Source organism: Sciurus carolinensis, chromosome 1 (genome assembly GCF_902686445.1).
Source record: "Sciurus carolinensis chromosome 1, mSciCar1.2, whole genome shotgun sequence".
Classification (NCBI taxonomy): Eukaryota; Metazoa; Chordata; class Mammalia; order Rodentia; family Sciuridae; genus Sciurus; species Sciurus carolinensis.
In genome coordinates, this window is record NC_062213.1 from 71,336,345 (window position 1) to 71,356,935 (window position 20,591).

Sequence of the window (20,591 nt, forward strand, 5' to 3'; positions counted from 1 at the left end):
TCAGGAGGTCTTCCTCTGTGCTCTCACAGACTGGACTACATTATTCTTTCACACACTTTTCACATTGATTTATCAACCTTTACTCCTTTGTCTCACTCCAAGTATAAACCACTATTTGGAATCTCCATCATTCATCATCATTCATCTCCTCACTGGCATCTGATTACCTCCTTTACTGATGCTCCATCTCCTCCCTCCCAGATACCCCTGGGCCAGCTCCCTAATTCTCTCAGTAGTTTGATAACTACAGACACTTAATTTCCTGCTTCAGTTTGTTTACTTTCCTCATGTATCACCATCTTTATACCATATTTACTGACTTACCTTCTTCATTGTCTTCCTCCCCCCCAACCCCAAGAACAAAAACTCCCCAAGGCAAGAGTTTTGTCTGTTTTGTCCACAGGAGTGTCCCTAGCACCTACAGAGGGCCTAGGTCTTTCTTTAATGAATGAAATGTCAGATTACATCACCACCCTCTGAACTCCTCAAAGGCAAGGATTTGGTTTTGCTTTTGCAAGTCCAGCATTTTCCTGTCACACACTGTACATTTAATAAGAATTGGTTTCATGACCTTCTCATTGGGAAGACAGGTCAATTCTAGGGTAGTTTTAGCAGATAGAAATCAAGAAAAGGTCTGCTTAACAACTGCTCAGTTTTCTGCCTCACTTTCTTGCCTCCTCCTCCTTACCTGAGATCCCACAGATTCTATCTTAGACCATTGAACTAGTCACTGTGAGACTATATGTGCTTTCAGGTCAGTGGTGGTGGAGTTTAACAGAATAGGTTTATGGCATTTAAAAAAAAAAATTTCCCCCCACTTGCTAGGCATTTATTTGCATATGGTCCTAACAGGGCCAGGTGCCAAGAACTCAGAAGGGATTCCCTGTATTGGGAGCGGAGAAACAGGAGGCGTCTGTTATGGTGGCTTTGTGGAACTACATTTTAGAAACAATGTTATAATACAGTTTAAGGCGCCATATGGAAAGACTAGGGCTCAGCAGCGACAGAGCCTTTAAGTAGGTGTTCTAAGGCTCTTTCCAGCTGCAAGATTCTAGGAAGGAAGGAAAGAAAAAGATGTTGTGGTGGTGGTGGTGGGGGGTGCGAACAAAAGGTCCTCTGGCAGGTGATTTTTTTAAACATCCCAGGTAACTTTTGGACAGCATGCTCTTGACGTTGAACACCAGTGACTTCCCTCAAGGAGGAAGGGCTCGAATTACTACTTAAAACTACTAAAGACTCGATTAGCACGCACTGGGACACCACTGGGTTTTTTTAAAAAAGAGGTGGCTCTGACCCTCCCACCGGCCTAGTGGAGAGGCCCGAGGAGGGGTGTGCGCGAGTGGGTGTGCGCTGGCAGCGGCCACCGAAGGAGGGGCTGAGGGTGGCTCGGGGCCCGCGCTTTTCCCCGCCGCCCTGGCAGCGGCGGCGGCGGCGGCGGCCACTGGCATGGCAGAGATGCGGTCGGGGCCGCCAACCGGGCTGCAACTCAGCGCGCTGCCGGACCACTCGCCGCTGCTGCAGCCCAGCCTGGCGGAGCTGCGGCGCCGGGCCCGGGAGGAGGACGTCCGGTTCGCGCCGCTGCAGCTCACCGACTCTTTTCTACTGCGGTTCCTGCGCGCCCGGGATTTCGACCTGGATCTGGCCTGGCGGGTAAGCGCTGCGCCTTGCCAGCGGGGCTGGGCGCCTGAGGCTTCGCCTAGATCCCAGTGGACGCTCAAGGTGCAGGCAGGACCCACTGGATCCTAACGCTATCGAGCGTGGGCGCTGTGCTGTAGGTGTTCCAAGAAATCCCGCGCGGGTCCTTCCAGTTCTTTTAAGTTAGTGGAAAGAGGGAAACTTAGTTAAGTGTTGAAGCCCTTGGGGGAATAGCAAGCACTGGAATTCGACCTAGATAAGTCTCCCGAGCCCGTAATGTTTTGAGGGAAATGCCTTCCTCTCCCTGGAGGAAAAACCTGTGATAGTAAAGCAAACAGAAACAGGCATGTCAGATCTTCTGATCTCCGAGTTGAAAACTACGTGTGGTGAGGAAAATGATATTGCCGGTAAAACTGAAAATCCGAAACCATACCCTAGCAAAATGGTATTATTAATAGTAATATTTAAATGTCAAGACAGTAAAGCAGCCCAGTATATTTTGAATCCAGGGGAGCCATGGGGGCAGTTCTTTTTATGTTTTCAACTGTGTAACACCAATTTGAAAGAAAGGGTGGAATTAGAGAGATGCGACCTTGAATTTGTTACTTGGGGTTCATTGTCCTCATCTGTTAAATAACGGTGAGAATGCTTATCTTGTTGATTGGTTGTGAGGATTGAACATTAACCAGTTTAACGGTTAGAACAAGATGTGCCCAGAACAGTGCCAGGCACATGGTAAGCACTAAGCAATTGGCCGGATCTAGCCCTTTTTCTGAGCGCCTTGCTCAATGTCGTGCTGCTTGGGACTACATTCCTCGAACAGAATTCCAACTTGCCTCACTGAGTTGCTTTTTTTTTTCTTTTTTCCTGTTTTAACAAAAAAATTATTGAAAAAAGTAATTAGTGAAAATATCGCAGATAATACAAGATAGTAAAACGTGCAAAGTAAGTTAAAAACTTACTTTCTGAAAGTAACTTTCTGAAGGAAATTTTTTTTTTTTTTTTTTTTTTTTTTTTTTTTTTACGTCCAATACCCAGGGGCCATGTCTGTCGTCTGTTTCTTGTTTACCTTTTCAGCCATGGTCTACGTTCACATAAGCAGGCACATGTGTGTTTTGCCTTTCTTAGCCGACTTATCAGGGGTATCGTCTCATATGATCAATGTTCACATACATCTTACTCATTTTGGAGCTGATGCTAAGTCACAAAATGGATATATTACATATTAGGTAAGATATTCATTTACCTAACCAGTCCTCAGCTTTTGGATGGGATTTTTCCAACTGATGCAAATGCTGCCTTCACGCTGTGCATTTCTTTCAGTGATTATGTTTTTGGACTTCTACTATTTGCCTAATAGTATACAAAGATGCAATGAGCAAGGCTTCTGTGGCTTCTTTCATCACTGACTGTGCATTCTGGTGTATCTTCATGCTTCATCTTGTGCATAAATAGGGACACACCCTTATTGAATAAATTCAGCTAGCAAAATTGCTGAATGAAGTGAGAAATGCACTTTTCAGTCTTGAGGAATATAAAAAGTGATCTTCCAGAGGGTTTACAACTAATTTTATCAGTCTCATATTACAGAGTAGATTTTGTTTGTTTGTGGTTTTGGGGGTTGAACCCAGGGCCTCACACATAACAAGCAAAGTGCCCTACCACTGAGCTATCTTCCATCCTTTATTTAAAAACAATTATTTTGAGATAGGTCTTGCTAAATTGTTGAGGCTGGCCTTGTATTTGTTAGAAGCCTCTGGAGTAGCTGATATTGCAGGTGTGTACTTCCATGTCTGACCGAGAAATGGCTTGTCATTGTTATTATAACTTGCATTAATTTTGTTAAAAAGTGAGGAAAATATTTAATATAGCTAATCTTTAAAAATTATTCTTACCTTAATTGCCTATTTTGCCGTTTGTTCATTTTTATAACTTACTGATTCATAAAGTAGTCTGTGTATATCAAGAAAAATAGCTTGATGCCTGTCTTTTGACATTATTATACTATTTTCCTTCAGAAGACTTGATATTATTTTTATTGTGATCAAATGTATTGATTGATTGTTTTTTGATTGCTCTTTGTTGTTTTGCTTTTGATGCTGGCAGTTGAACCCAGGGCCTCATGCATGCTGAGCACTTGCTCCACCACAGAGCTATACTCTCACCCGCTACATTTGGGTTTTATAAACTCTTCAATCCAGAATTTTCCCTAGAAAGGATGACTTCTCTTTTTTAGCTGGTATGGTTGATCTACTAAAATTTATTTTGATTTTAGGAGTAAAATAAGAATACAGTTTTCTTTATTTTTGTGAAGTTCAACGGTTATGCAAGTGTCCTAACATCATGAGTAATAAGCTATCGAGTACTCAGTGGTAACTGAAAATGAAGACTTAATCTCAGGTCTTGTGAAGAATGCAGTTTAAATGAGATATTGAACATATATGTATGGAGATAACTGATAATAAAATGCTGTGATTGGCTGATTTCATTTTTGCTGCTTTTTAAAAAGTAATGTCGAAGTACAAAAAGAAATAAAATTTACCTTCATCCTCTGAGACTTAGATATTCTGTCTTCCTCATTTTATTGAATGTTTTTTTATTTCACTGTGCCCTTGAAGAACTGGCCAGCAGGACTGTGTCAGAATCCACTGGATAGTAATCAAGTTTCTGTCTGTGACCTCTTTGTCTTAACTTTTCTGCCAACTGGAGAGGAAAAAGGAAGGGGTAAAAGTGTGAAACTGGCTTTTCTTTTTCCTCCACAGTGTCAGTTAATTCAACTCAAATTCCCTATTCATAATATATAAGTCCTACTGTTTTTGTAGGAAGAAACCTTGATAAAAGCACTGGTTATAATGAAATTTTTCATTATTCTAGTATTTGTATTTGAAGTTATAATAAATAAATAAGGCTTTCTAGTCCTAATAGCTAACATGCTTATGAAATGTCAGGTACTTTTTAGAGTAGTTTTTGCATTATTTTTTCATTCTAGAAGAAATTGAGGTACAAAAGGTAAGTAACTTGTCAAAAATCATGTACCTATTAAGTGGAGCAGGGATTTGAACTTGGGTGGAACTCAGGAGGGCCTATGCTGTCAGTTACATGCACTAGTCCTTTTGGTTTGAAACAATGAAAAAAAAAAATTCATCCACTCCTCTGTTTTACAAATTCTCATGAATTCCTGTCTTTTATAAGTGAATATTTCAGTTCCTTCTATTTTTGCTTTCTATTGTTGTGGTTTGAATATGTTTTGTCCCCTCCAAAACTTATATTGGAGTTTAATCCCCATTGTGAGGAACTTTTAACCAGAGTATGGTGTTTGGAAGCAAGGTCTTTGGAAAGTGATTGGGATTTGCTAAGGTCATCAGGGTGGAGTGCCCATGACAGAATACTGATTGATGGCTTTATAAGAAGAGCAGGAGAGCCTGGCTACTCCAGAGGCCATGACAGGAGAATCTGAAGTTAGAGGCCAACCGTGGCAACTTAGGAAGACTGCGTCTCAAAATACACTAAAAGAAGGACTGGGATATAGCTTAGAAATCGAATGATCCTGAGTTCATTCCCAGTTAAGAAGAAGAAGAGGAGGAAGAGGAGGAGGAGGGAGGAGAAAGAGCAGCAGCAAGAGGGAGAAAGACCACAGTGCACACACTTGCTATCTCTTGCAGTCTGATGTCCTGTGGCCCCTTGAGACTCTGTCAGGGAGAAGGCCATCAGAAGATGTGGCCCTAGGACCTTGGATCAGAACCATGAGCCAAAAAAAACCCCCTTTTGTTTATAATTTACCTAGTTTGTGGTATCATTATTACCAACAGAAAACTAAGATGTGATTTTTTAAAATCCTTTAGTTATCTTCATAGTTTTCCCAAAGATTTCAAAACTTTCAAATTTCCGTGGATTCTCCCTGCTAATTTCCCTCTAAATGTAGCTTCTTTTGTGAAACTTAACCATATCACATGGCAATTTCAGTCTGTACTGTGCTCTTGAGAGTTATTATCCTTAAATGAATGTGTAATTTCTCAGAGCTTTATTTGTCTTATCCATCTAATGGTCTCACTAAGTTGCTAAGGTTAGCCTTGAACTTGGGATCCTTCCGCCTCAGCCTCTGGAGTAGCCAGACTCTCCCACTCCTATTCAACCATGGGGCTCCACTCTGATGACCTTAGTTAATCCAGTAACTTCCCAAAGTTACCTCTCAGGGTAATTGTGAGAACTTGAAGTTACTCTGTTAAACCCTGTAAGAGTGGCATGAAGACAATTATTTTGTTTGAAAATACATGAAAAATGTTAAGAGGAATCTTTACAACAAAGCATGGTTAAAACATAACACTTTAAATATTTTTTCATTTCTAATTTTTAAATTTTTTTTTATTTTTTTATTTTTTTACAAAACAGGCACTTGCCCATAATGAATATCCATTTGCAACCATATTTTGGTTGTCGCGGACATAGGGTAATTTGAGAACTGCTCAATAATAGTTCATTTTGGACATTTATTTAATGTATTTGCATCAACAGGATCTGTGAGTTTATTTATCAGTGGAAGAGTAATAGTCAAAGATCTGGGTTTAGATCTTCCACTTTGCAAAAGTTAAGTGTCAGAGGTATGAAATTTATTTGTGCATCTTTACAGAAGTCAGTTTTTCAAATGTGTGGACTCATCTGATTTATTCATGCATTGATTCATTCTTTTGTTCAACACATATTTTTGTCCCCTGGGAGCCAGCTATCTACAGAAACAAATAAGCTGAGCACCTTGTCCTTATTACCTAAAAGATTTCTTCTAATGAAGCCACAACTGTTATCGTTCCTCAGGAAAATAAAGGCATTATTTTTAGATAGTTACTAATATTCCATTTTTAGCATTTTACATGGATCAGAATTAAAAGTCTTGCTTTTATGTCTGGGGAAACTCTCAAAAAGTAGTGAGCATTGTAAATTGCTGTTGATACCTGTTCTGATACTCCCTAGGACAGGAGAGGGAAGGGAAATTCATCTTATAGAACAGGATGAATATACCAGAACCTACAAAGTGCTGTTGTTCTTTTTGTCTTTGGAAACTGATATTTAGGTCACTGATTATTTCTTGGTTGGCACACTGACTTTTTTTTGTTGTTGTTGTTAACCTCTCTGTTGCATTTAACTCTCGGTAATATTCTTTTTTTCTCTTTTAAAGTTAAGAAGAGTTCATTAAATAACAAGGTGAAAGAGAGGGAGAGGGACACAAAGAGACGGAGACAACATCAGAGGAGGCAGGCAGGGTGATGCTGATAACTTAGGACACAAGGATGCTCCTCTTCTCTAGTCAAGCCAGCCTCTCTCCCTGAGCCATTCCCAGCCAAGGACACTTTCTAGGGCTCACAATTTCAACCTCTACTTGCTATATTATTTGTAGTTTCTCCTCCAGATCATTACTACTTTTTGTGACTACAGGTACCATCTTTATTCTAATGAATTTCAGATATAAAAATCTGATTTTCCTTTTGTCTGAACTGTGATCCCACATTGCTAACAGGTCTCTTTAAACTGAAAAAAAAAAATTACTGTTTTTTTATAAAAATTGAGAAGGATAAAAATCATAAAGAGGAAAATTAAAATAATTTTTAAATGCATCCTTTACTGCAGTATTCTTTATAATAATATGTTGATTAGCCATCTCTGGTTTTTCTTTTGGGGTTGGGGGTGGTGGGAACAAAGTAGGATTCCTTCAAACCATGTTTTGCCAAGATTTTTTATCCAGGTGTACTATTCCTTAGGCTCTCCTAATTCAGTTGATTGATTTCTATTCTTCCTTATTTCAAAAATATACTAAAGGTGGTATTTCAGTTATCTTCTGCTGAGTAATAAACATCCCAAAATTTCTTGGCTTAAAGCACAACTGTTTGTGTTCTCCAGTTTGGGCAGGGCTCAGTGGGGATGCTTCATCTTTGCTAAACATGATACTAGATGGGAACTCGGCTAGGTGAGCGTAGCCAGGATGACCTCTCAACCTCCAGGGCTTCTTTCCACGTGAACTGTTATCATTCAGTAATCTTACATGGTATCTGAGTCTCCAAAAATAAATTCAGTGGGAGGCCAACTCACACACAGGTGGAGGGAACCAAATAGATCCCACTGCCTGCTATAATGAATGCGTGTGTACACCAGGAGGGGAAGACATGTTGGTAGCTGGCTTTAGACCCTAGCTACTCTAGGTGACAACTGAAAATTACTAGCCCTTAAATTTATGATGAACTCCTCTTACCTCATACCCTTGAGGATAGGAGCTTGGGTTCTAAAGAGGGATGCTATGGTGCCCAGCTAAAAAGATACCCCAGATTAAGATCGAGATACAGTGGATTTAATGAATGGCAAGGTTCATACAATGTCAAGGCTTTCTTACTGTTTTCACAAAATGCTTACCAGGTATACAATCTATGGACAGTATTAATTTTATTTTTCAGTTACTAAAAAACTATTATAAATGGAGAGCAGAATGTCCAGAACTAAGCGCTGACCTCCACCCTGGAAGTATTCTTGGCCTTTTGAAAGCTGGCTACCATGGAGTTTTGAGATCCAGGGATCCCACTGGCAGCAAAGTTCTTATTTACAGAATCGGTGAGTCACACACAACTCTTCTTCCGACCTACCTTCCACATCCTCCTGCTCTTCCTTCTCTCTCCTCCTTTTATTTTTTATTGATGAATTGAATGTTTTAGTGTCTGTCTTTAAGAATTAAGGTTTCCATTTATGTTTTTAGGTCTTAACATTTACCAAATATAAGAAAAATGTTGGCAGTTTTGGGAAAATTAACAGAAACTAGTGAAAAATCCTACTTGTACTTTTCCAAAGTCAACTGTATAAGAGAAAATAAAAATGGGAGGAGCAAGAGTGGGAAAAAGTGAAAAAGCTCAAGATAAGTGTTTTAAAAATGTTTAGTAGGAAATGCAAAAAAAAAAAAAAAAAAAAAGAATTCTGAACTATAAGATATAAGCTTCATATAATCATAGATTTTATCTGTTATATTCACTGATATATCCCTAACACTGAGCACAGGGCCTGGTGTATGGAAGACTCTTATTAAGTAAGTATTTGTGGAATGAGTGAGTGAATGACTAGTTCAATAATGCCCAGGGCTGAGGAGCAAGGGACCCATTTCACTGGTTGGAGGAGGGTGCAGTAGAGACCCAGAACTCCGGGGAATTGTTGCAGAAACTGTATTCCATTAGCACCTTTTTCTTTTCACTGCTTCCCTTTTTCATTATCAGGTGCTCCTAGTGATTTTGTGGGTTAGTGTTTTATCCATCCAGTCTTCTATAACTGTCATAAACTGGGTGAACTAAAAAATAGGAATTTATTTCTCACAGTTCTGAAGGCTAAGAAGTCGAAAATCAAAGCACCAGCAGATTTGATTCCTGATGAAAGCCTGTTTCCTGGATATAGACAAACATTTTCTCTCTGTAACCTTGGTCTTTTGAAAGCTGGCTTTGGAAAGGACAAAGGTCTCTCTTGGGCCTCTTTTCATAGGGCACTAATTCTGTTTGTGAAGACTCCTATCCCCATGGTCCGATCATTTCCCAAAGAGCCCATCCTCATGACCTGATCATTTCACAAAGAATTTCCTACTAATTTACTGACCTTGGGAGTTAGGATTGCAACATAAAAATTTAGGAGGTGGGGGAGTGGGACACAAATATTCAGACTACAGCATTTGTGACCAATAACTTCTACTGCCTGTTTAGTTCTGTGTATGATTTTAAAAATGAGGTAAAAGAGAACTCCTACAGCTTGGTTGAAAGAACAGATATAACCAACTTCTCGTGAGTTGAATCTTATGAATTATTATTTTATAGAAGTTTCATCCTTTTAAAAATTTTTTGTTTTTTAAGATGGGGTATTTCTGTGCTCCCCAGGCTAGCCTTGAACCCAGGAGCGTTCAAGTGATCCTCCTGCCTCGGCCTCCTAGTGTAGCTGGGAATATAGAGTGTGCTATGATGCCCAACTAATTTCCACATCTTTAAAGATTTAAATTTTATGTATTTGCCTTAGAGATAAGATACTTGCCTGTAAAAACAGTTTGGTATCTGGGAAAAAGATACTGTATTTAATTCTTGAAAGGGTATCAGATGATCTAATAAGAATTAATCTGGTGGTTTTTTTTTTTTTTTTTTTTTTTTGTCCCAGCTTGTTTGTCAAAGAATACTGAGTTAATCATTAAGCCATGATCTATAAAACAGACAGTAAAATGTCCTTTCTGTTCTTTCATTACTCCACTAGTGCCAGAGACTATCGAATGATTTGTCAGCAATAAGTTCTTGAGTTCCTCAGGGATAGGGTTGCCAGTATTTGTGTTTTATTTAGCAAAGAAACCTATGTATTATAAGAATATAGGGTGTCCAGTTGTTTTTGAATTTCAGATAAACAATATTTCTTAAATATGCATGGGGCATACTTGTGTTAAAAAATTATCTCATATTTATCTGAAATTCAACTTTAACTGTGTGTTCTATATTTTATCTGGCAAATCTACTGAGAGGTCCCAGGAACATAAAACTGAAACCAGCAGCATGTATTTGGGCTCTGCAGTGCGTGTCTGGATTTCTTTCTCTCTCTCTCTCTTTCAGTTTGCTCATGAATCACCTGAGCAAAAGAAGTAAAAATGACATTTGGTGGTGAGAAAGAAAAGGTACTCTTTTGACCATAAGTAAGGCACTTAAATTCTAGCCAGCAATATCTCATTGAATTTTCTATGATGAAATTGTTCTATAGTAGCCACCAGCTACACATGGCTACTGAGCACTTGAAATGTGACTACTGCAACTAAGAAACTGAACGTTAATTTAAATTTATATAGTTACAGGTGACTAGTGACTATATATTGGACAGTGGATATTAGATAATTAAGTCAGTTGACTCAGAAATTTAGGTCATGGAAAATTTTTTAATCTGCAAAGTTTGTTTGGCTCATATTTTTCACCATTGTAGCCATCACTCAGTGTCTGAAGTAGTATAGCATTTTTTGAATTGTGTTTATTTTTCAAATGCTCATCTGAAGGTTTTTAAAAGCAAGGATAATCTCATTGTACCCTCCCAGGAGTCCTGATTATTCTTTATTTTTCCAGGTCTATAGGGCTTTCCTTGCTACTAGATGCTACCAATCAATATTTAAATCTGTTAAGTTCAGTCATCTAAAACATATGAAAAGTCCTCCTCGATCCCACCCCTGCCCAGCCTCTGTCCCATCCATCTCCCCAGCTCCCTCTCCTATTCTGAGCTAGACTTCTTAGGTTGGGATGTTCACCATCCATACTTTTCAATCATTCCTCAGCCCATTCTGCTCTGATTCCACTCCCAGATCTGCTAAAAAGACATCAGTGACCCTTTCACCAAATCTCATGAACACATTTAGTCCTATTTTATTTGGCTTCCAACACAGTGAGACACTTCCTCCTTTTTAAAAAATATTCTCTTCCCTTGGCTTCTCTGATGCCACATTCTCTTTCAGTCTAACTAGTGGTTCCTTCTTCTTCCTCTCCTCCTCCTCCTCGTTCTCTTTCTAAAAACAAAAAATTCAGTCCTGTGGATAGAATCCAGGGCCTCACACATGCCAGACAAGTGTTCTACCAATGAGCCACATGCCCAGCTGGCACTGTTTATTGAGATAAAATAGAAGCATTTTGGGCAGAAAAAATCATAAGTAGGACCATGTCAAAATGATAACTGTGAGTGGGGTGCAGTGGCCCATGCCTATTATCCCAGAGGCTCTGGAGGCTGAGGTAGGAGGATAGTGAGTTCAAAGCCAGCCTCAGCAATTTAGCAAGGCTCTAAGCAACTTAGCAAGACCCTACCTCAAAATAAAAAATAAAAATAAAAAGGACTAAAGATGTGACTCATTGGTTAAACACCCCTGGGTTCAGTCCCTTATACCAAAACAAACAAACAAACAAAAAAAATGGTGACTGTGATAGATCCAAATAGATACAGCTAGAATAGAGAGCACGTTACATGAACTGGATTCCCAATGTTTGCCTCATTCTTTAAATTCTGAAATCCCTTAGGACCCTGGCCTTAGCCCTGCTTCATATGATTCTTTATCTCGACCATAACAGAGAAACATGGATGTAAGACAATCCCTCTTATAGATTGTCATATAAGTGTGAACAACTCCCAAATCTGTATCTTCACCCCCATCTTCTTCTTGGGAATCCAGTTAATGTAACCAGTTCCCTATTCCACCTGTATCTATTTGGATGTCTCACAGTCACCATTTTGACATGTTCCTACTTATGATCTCTTCCACCCAAATGCTTCCTTTTATCTCAAATGGTGCCACCATCCTACCCAGTTGCTCATACCAGAAACTTTGCTTCTTGAAATTTTACCATTACTTCACATTATGAATAATTTTTCATTCATTCTTTTAGGCACTCCATCAACCTTCAGTCTGAAGACTTATATCTTTTTTCAGCTATGGAAAAAATTTCTCTACTATTACCATTCTTCTCTTTTGTTTCATGTCCTTTGCTATTGCTTTCTAGATCTCTTAATAGTAGGATGTTGAAATTTCTAGGTTTACCTGCATTATTTTTTAACTTTTATTCATACTTATCAACTCTTGTGTGCTAAATTTAAGAGAACTCTTCAAATAGATCTTCCAAACCATTATTCACTTACTGCCTCTGTCTGTCATTTGTTCCATCAGTTGAAATTTTTTTGATTTCACCTGATTTTTAAAAATCTTTACCTGTTCTTATGATAGTTTTCAACATCTTCTTCCTGACATATTATATTTCTTTTAATGTCTCTTGCTTTCTTAACTTTCCTCAAGCTTTGTTGTCTTTATCTATTGAGTTTGGTTCCTCTGTTCTTTGCATATATGTGTGTAATGTTACAATTTTTGACAGATGCATATCTTTTTTTTTTTTAAAGATTACCTGCCTGTCAGTCGATTACTGTCATTTCTGCCTGCTGTGTGTGGCCTGTCCCAGGGATGTTAGGGGATGGGTGGGATGTATGAACAAGAAATGTCAGTACCCGCTTTCAGCACAGGTCCTCCCTGTTTTCCCTGGGCGTGTGCAGCTACCTGGGTGTGTGTGCAGCGAGCTGGCTATTTCCTCAACACTTCATTCCCAAGCTCACATTTCCTGCTCAGGCCTGTAGGGACAAGCCTTTGCTGTGTGCTGCTTGTCATTGAGAGTTGAGAGGATCAACCTGTCTGTCTGCTCCATATATTTCTCATAGCAACCTCTTCAGTTACTATTGGATCCTACCTGCTCCTCAGAATCCAGGCCCTCAGTTTTGCCTTGTCCAGCACCTCTGAACCTATAGCTAGCCACAGGCATTCCCATCTTAAGACACAGCTCTCTCCTGCATGTGAAGTCACGATTGCCTTTAACAGTCAAATACAGCCTGCAAGCATTCTATTTTTCCCCCATGCTTTTTTTTTGGCAGTGCTGAGGATTGAACCCAGGGCCTTGTGCTTGCAAGGCAAGCACTCTACCAACTGAGCTATCTCCCCATCCCACCCCCATGCTTTTAAAAACCTTTTCTTTGCCAGGGATTTCAGGAGGAAGGGAGAAACAGATAACCTTGGCCCTTAATTTAGTGTTATTCAATATGCATGATTCCTCATACATAGAATTAGTTTCCCTTTGTAAATCTTTCTGGTTCTTTATACAATGTTGAAATACGATATGCTTTTTTATTTCTTTTTCTTTTCAGCATACTGGGACCCAAAAGTTTTTACAGCTTATGATGTATTTCGTGTAAGTCTAATCACATCTGAGCTTATTGTACAGGAAGTAGAAACACAACGGAATGGAGTCAAGGCTATATTTGATCTAGAAGGTTGGCAGTTTTCTCATGCTTTTCAAATTACCCCATCTGTAGCCAAGAAAATTGCTGCTGTACTTACTGTAAGTGAATATTTTAACTCTTAGTTATCATACTCCCAAATGCTAGTTTTAAGTTTTGTTAGTATATTTATTAAACTTAAATAAAATTTCAAAAATGATTCATATGATTCAAAAATGCTAACAGGAAGTAAAATGGAATTAATTTATGTAAAATATAACAAGCCACAGAAATAAATGTTCAAAATTGCTAACCACAGAATTTGTACATTTAAATAGTAATTTGGTGAAAATCTTGTCCTAAGTTTAAAAAACTGACTCAAAGATGTTTATAACAATGATACAATAAAACGTTACATAAATCTTGGTGCAGGTATAATAGATATGGCTTTTTTCAAAAGTTTTTTAAAATGGTTATTATCTTTGACTCAATAATTCTACTTCTGGGAACCTAGCTAAAGAACAATCTTAAATATAGTAAGGACTTTTTTCACCATCATAATAATATAATAATAGTTTACTGGGGCTGGAGATGTAGCTTGCCTAGCATATATGTGAAGCCCTGGGTTCAATCCCCAGCACTGGAAAAAGAATAAATATTTATTTTAAAATATAAATTTAAAGGGGGAGGGAGGAAGGGAGGGGCGGAGAGAGAGAGAGAGAGAGAGAGAGAGAGAGAGAGAGAGAGAGAGAGAGAGAGAGAGAGAGAGAGAGAGAAAGTTAGCTTTACAATGTGGCAGGTACTTTGCTAAGTGTTTCAAATATATTACCACTTAATGCACTTGCTGGGCCTATGTAACATCTGACCATTATTTTCTCCATTTTACAAATTAATAAACTCAGAGAGATAACATAGCAATGCCCAGGTACAGAGTTTGTCAGCAGTGAAATAAGGATATTGAGTCTGGTAATCTGAATGTACTAGTCATGTTTGTAACCACTATACTCCTACCTATAAAGACAGTTACTACAATATCACATTTTTGTTTGGTAGTACTGGAAATTGAACTCAGGGGCACTTTACTACTGAGGTACATTCCCAGACCTTTCTTTAGTTTTTAATTTTATTTTGAGACAGGGTCTCACTGAATTGCTGAGGATGGCCTTGAACTTATGATACTCCTGCCTCAGCCTTATAAGTAGTTGGGATAACAGGCATGCATCACCACAGTATAATTTTTAATAGAAAAAAAATTTTAAAAACTTAATTTGTCCAGAAATAGGAAAATGGTCACTTAAATTATGGAATATCCATTTGATGGATTATTATAACAATATTAAAACTCATGATGTTCACAGAAAAAACTATTTGAACAATGAAACATGATAGGTTACAAATTATTTAGGGAGCATATTAGCAATTGTGTTTAAAATAAAATTATACATATAAAGAACTTGGGAGAAAAAAATTAATACCACATCCCTAAAAGCTAGGCATGAAAAGAAAAAGAATTCTGCATAACAAAATGAAGAAAAGAAAGAAGAAAAGTCTGTGTATTAACCATCTAACTTTTAGATAGGGAAACTATCTATGATGAGGTTTTTTTTTTTTCTTTCAATTCTTAACTTTTTAAACTTTCTAAATAAGCCTATATTACTTTGATGCTAAAGATGTATCTAAAGTGTTTGTTATGTTCTTTCAGTTTTTATGAACTTTTGATTTTCTATCTCTCAAAAAAAATTTGGCAAAAATGTTAAATTATATTTGTCCAAATTAGTCATTGGTTCCCTAAGAAAACATTTGTATGTGATAGAGTGAAGGAATTTCTAGTGAAAGAGTGTAACTACTTTATAGGCAAACTAATAAGTATTTTAATACTTTACCTAAGCTATAAGGAGAAACCTTGTTTAAGATCTCTTCTTAATCTAGTGACAGTGGAGTATCAACCAGATTTTTGGTTGCTGGAATAAATAATTTTGGAAACAAAATAACACTGTAGTTACTGCTATAAGTTTGGAAAGTGTTTAAAGAACATATTTGTCTTAGGAACATAATTGCAATATTAATTTATGTTTTGTTAAGATGGGTTTTTTTCTTTATTTTTCAAAAGGATTCCTTTCCATTGAAAGTCCGTGGCATCCATTTGATAAATGAGCCAGTAATTTTTCATGCTGTCTTTTCCATGATTAAACCATTCCTGACTGAAAAGATTAAGGAACGGGTGAGTAAAACACATTCAAGTTATTGTTTTTCTAAATCAAACATTCCAAACTTTTCATTTAAGGATTGTTTTATTATCTTCCCCCACACCCACCCATCCTCTCCATTAGTTAAATATCTTGAATACTTATTTATCAATCCAACTATTTTTGTAAATTAAAATTTATTTTTAATTTCAGAAAATCAAGGATATTAGTTATAAGGCCCTGGGAAAACTGGGTCACTCCTATTTCCCTGGCCGGATTGCAAATTGGTATTTTCCCCGTAGAGGGCAGTGTGCCCACAGTTATAAAAATGACAACCTTAGCACTTCTGGGAATTTATCCTACAGATATGTCTGTATATAAACAAAATTACATATATATAGAGATATTCATTGCAGGAAAATGTTGGAAACTACCAAGTGTTCATCATTAGGAGACTGGTTAAAAAACAAAAAGCTACGATACATCCACACAAAGGAATGCAGTAAGTTTTTCAGGATGTGTTGAAAAGTGAAATGCACAAAATGAAAAAACAGTGTTGATGTATCTTTCCTATAAAAAGGGGAGAATAAGAATAGGTCCTCATATTTGTATACAATTATATTAAAAGGATATATAGGAAAAATAAGTTACACCTACATGGAGTAGAATAGAGGTATAGAGCCAAGCATAGATAAGGATAGGGTTGATAGCAAAACATCTCACTGTGTATCTTTTATCTTGTTTTGATTTCTAACCATGTGAGTATGCTATTTGTGCATTTTTATAAAAATCCATATTTTCTTTAATTTTATTTATTTGGATTGAATCCAGGACCTTGTGCGCATTGCCATTCAGTTACATTTCTGAACCAAAATTAGTATTTTTAATTAAATGTGTAATTGAAAACCATAGTACCTGACATATATGACTTAATGTCATGCTAATTAAAGCAAAAAATGTGATTTTTAAAAACATCCTACAGAACTTTATCTCAGATATAAATCTAATAGTTTTAGAATTTTTGAAAGATTGAAAATGGAGTCGAGTTCTCAAGAAAAGCAACCACTCTTGCTGCATTAATCTGTAACATATTTTGAGATCTTTGATTTAGGGTATTGCTGTGTTGCCCAGATTGGTCGTCAATTCTTGGGCTCAAGTTATTTTCTTACCTGAGCCGCCAGAGTAGCCTCAATTATAGGTCCCATCATGCTACCCTGTGTGATCACCAAGTATTTTTAAAGGCTTTGACAAATTAAATCTCAAATTATTTAAATATAAATAGTGATATCATGGATTCTCTTGCTATATTTGAATTTTAGAAACTATATTCTTTCATTTTAAGAAAATGTAACATTTTGTACCTGGTCAGAAAACTATGACCCTAGAGCTTTATCTGATGGGTATTTCTATTTATCTTCAAGAACCATCCCTCAATTATCTGCCCTAGTGATGATGGCTACTTTTCATTCTAGTATTTTTATAAAATCCAATTTTGTTGTTTCTTCTTTTTTTTTCTTTCTATCCAGTGTAGCTTGATAATAGCTGACCACCCTCTTTAACTCCTAAAGATCTAAAAATAAGTATTTCTATTTTAGTTTATGTTCTGAGCAAGTACAATTTTTTTTAAATTGGACCTAATTTTTAAAAGACAAAAAAGCAAGAAAAACTTAAAAATTGAGAAGTTAAGGAAAGCAGTGAAAATCAATGAAAAAACTTGCCAAAATAGGGGAGAAAACTCAAATCTACTTTTTTCCTTTTCAGTTTTTCAGCAACACTTCACTCTTCCTATTTCTCCTTTCCTGATATGACAGAATTTCTTCTCAGTTAACTGATAATATTTTTAAAACTTTGGAGAAAATCAAGAATTGGGATTGTGTGGTTCCTCAATGTGGGATACTCATTTCATTCATTGGTCCTCATATCCTAATGCGGTATACGTGCTTATTAAATGTTTGCTGAGTGCACAGATAAACATTTTGCCTTAGCAATAGGAAAAAGTTATTTATTTATTTTAGCAAGATGTATTCTTAATTTCTACAACTTTTTCTTAACTTCAGGTCATTCATTCGATGATCAACTTTTAAAGTAAAATATTTGAAAATTAAAGGTTCTCAACAATCATAATTACCTACTTTTGAACTAGCTCAGAGTATCCATTGACTATACCACATAAATCTTTCCTCATGAACCTGTGTGCTCGGATGTATGCTTCTATTTGAATTAATACCAGGTAGTACATTTGTGTTATCTTCTAATAAATCTTGTGAGGTTGAGGATGCAAGTCTAAGAAAGTAATAAAATTAATAGAATCACGGTAGCACAATCTAAACATAAATAAAATTCTTAGATCCACAAGCAGAATGATAAGAGTAGTACATACCCTACTACTTTGGAAGTTATTAGAGTATCTTGTTTTATGAGGTTGATTTTTCCCTTGGAATTGCATCCAATTAATGAGTGGCAGAGGGGGCACTTTCTAAAACATTTTGACTGTTTCAGATTCACATGCATGGGAACAATTACAAACAAAGCCTACTTCAGCATTTCCCTGACATTCTTCCTCTGGAATATGGTGGTGAAGAACTCTCCATGGAGGACATTTGTCAAGAGTGGACAAATTTTATAATGAAGTCTGAAGATTATCTCAGCAGCATTTCTGAGACCATTCAATGAGAAGAAGCTATTTCATATGGAAGGTTCCTCATTAAAAATATGAGAGATCCTATCTGATTACATAATGAAAGAAAAAGAACAAATCTTTTAAACTAATTATGCTTGTCTTATCTTTTAAAATGTTAAAATCTCTAATATGAGCAAAATGGGCATGTGGGAAGCTTTTTAATTTTTTAATTGTATTTTTTTAAAAAAACTTAAAAGTAATTAAATGTTAGAATGCCTGAAGGACAGAGAAGAGATTCTTGATTTTTACACTTGAAGAACTAACATAGTTATTTCTCAAGTGACTGTTCATGTGTATTTTTGTATGTTTTTGAAAAGTTCCATTTTAAACAAGTTTTCTGATTACATTGGTTTGGTAATAGGTTTATAAATAGTTCAGTGAAAAATACTATATAAATCAACTAAAGATGAAAACCTATTAACACTTATTTTGGGTGCCAGATTAAATTATAATTCAGATTAAAATCTGAATATAGCTTTACGGCTATTTCTATGGGCCATCTGATGGCTCATCTCAGGGAAATTCTATTTTAGCTTATTTGCACATTAGAAACTTTTGACTGAAGAATTTTTACGCCATACTATTCTAGTTAGCATCTACAGGTTTCCAGGAAATTAATGATGTTGATGTAATTAATGAAACAAATTTAGAAAATACTTCAAACACAGTTGATGACTTTCAATTTATTCTCAAATAAATAAAAAATAATTTTGACTTCTGTTTATGGTTATTCTTATAATGACTACACGGATATTTAGAGAGAGAGTAATATTTAATTATCTTTTACATGGAATGTTTTAGTTGAAAAATCAATAGAACACAAAGGAAAGGAAATGTTTATATTTAAAAATCATTATCAATTACTGCTGTTCAGATTATTCATAAAACAATTTGGGTTTTACTATTATATTAGAATATTCTAAATCTCACAATTTATATTTACTTAAAAAATTTTGTAGTTGGGATGTACTGTTTATATTGTAGTTAATGTCAAAGAGTATTTCAGTTATCAATAAAGAAATAATCTTATTCCTCATATTCAACATAGCTTTTAATTTACCAAAACTTGAAAATGAAAGAATATGGGAGGGCTAGGGATATAGCTCAGTTGGTAGAGTGCTTGCCTCGCAAGCACAAGGCCCTGGGTTCAATCCCCAGTACCTCCCCCAAAAAAAAGAAAGAAAGAATATGGGGTACAAAGTTTCTTGAACATTTGATCAGATGGTTGGGTTTCAACCTTAATTATATAATAGTATCTTTGTACAAAAATACTTTTCTTTGTGCAAAGGTGTTTTTCTTTATAAGAAAATTAGTCTAATCAGGTGAGCTGATACTTACAATTCTCTTACATGTATCTATGATAAACCTGACGGTAACTGCAGATGTTCTTTAGAGAACGTATTTGATTTTGATTTAGCATCGGGAAATTAACACTACATTATAATTTTTATAGAAAAATTAGATTCTACCTGTTTTCTTAAAAAAGTTTAGGTGTTCTTTATAAAATCATATAACTCAAAATTGTATAATTAAAAATATAATAGAAAAAATCACTTGAAAGAATAAATAATAGCAACAACAGAACATCTCTAGCTTATCCAACTGTTATTCCTAGAAGAAGATTTATATCACAGGTTCCACTTCCTTTATATTTGACTATTTAAAACATATGACTGTGAAGGAATGAGTAGTTTAGCACACGAATAAAGAACACTTAAAAATGCCTTTTAAATGTGATTCATCAGTAATATAATCAACAGTAAATGAAAATAAATCAATTGATACAGGTACAATTTATGGATGGGTCTTTGAAATGTTTATAAAATAAAGCAACATTCTAAAGAACATTAAAGAACAATGTGAAATGAGCAGGCCATTTTACAAGGTGCCAAGGTAAATAACTGTGTAATTGTATTACCTTACTGTGATTGTATGAAAAGGTCAACTCCATATGTGCTTATTGTGTTACTGAACTGCACAATAATTTATTTAATATTGTTCAAAAAATTAAACATCTTTCACATAAACCATGGATGTAAAGTTCTTTTTTTCCATTTAAAAATACAAATATGGGGTGTTTTTTTAAAACTGCTTTTCCTTTCACAAAAATTTAAGAAAAAACTTACTACCTTCAGTTGTTCAGTACATAAATGTCAGTTTTTCAGTTTTAGTTGCAGACTGGTTTTTCCTGCTGTGTGGTCTTCCCATAATACCTTTTGGTATAAATAAGGACCACAAACCAATTTTATAAAGTTAAACTGTGAATAATTAAGAAGTTAAAACTCTAAGCAAAAAATTAAAAACAAGTGAATAAAAAGTCCCCC

At 36.1% G+C, this 20,591-nt stretch overlaps 1 protein-coding gene and 1 non-coding gene across 2 annotated transcripts; both read left to right on the plus strand.

Annotated features, from left to right (window-relative positions):
- Positions 1–1,357: 1,357 nt before the first annotated feature.
- On the plus strand, positions 1,358–20,299 carry Ttpa (alpha tocopherol transfer protein). Its single transcript, XM_047522843.1, has 5 exons — positions 1,358–1,650; positions 8,073–8,226; positions 13,330–13,523; positions 15,512–15,622; positions 18,087–20,299. The coding sequence occupies exons 1-5, from the start codon at positions 1,447–1,449 to the stop codon at positions 18,258–18,260; spliced, it is 837 nt and encodes a 278-aa protein (XP_047378799.1). The 5' UTR covers positions 1,358–1,446; the 3' UTR covers positions 18,261–20,299.
- Trnaa-cgc (transfer RNA alanine (anticodon CGC)) lies at positions 19,361–19,433 on the plus strand. The gene has a single exon. It is a non-coding gene; the product is annotated as a tRNA-Ala (tRNA).
- Positions 20,300–20,591: the final 292 nt, after the last annotated feature.

Bases quoted from the DNA above. Each gene is read 5' to 3' on its own strand.
- Ttpa (XM_047522843.1), top strand. From the start codon at position 1,447: ATGGCAGAGATGCGGTCGGGGCCGCCAACCGGGCTGCAACTCAGCGCG. The intron at 13,524-15,511 runs GTAAGTGAATAT...ATTTTTCAAAAG, and splicing joins AAATTGCTGCTGTACTTACT to GATTCCTTTCCATTGAAAGT. The intron at 15,623-18,086 runs GTGAGTAAAACA...TGACTGTTTCAG, and splicing joins CTGAAAAGATTAAGGAACGG to ATTCACATGCATGGGAACAA.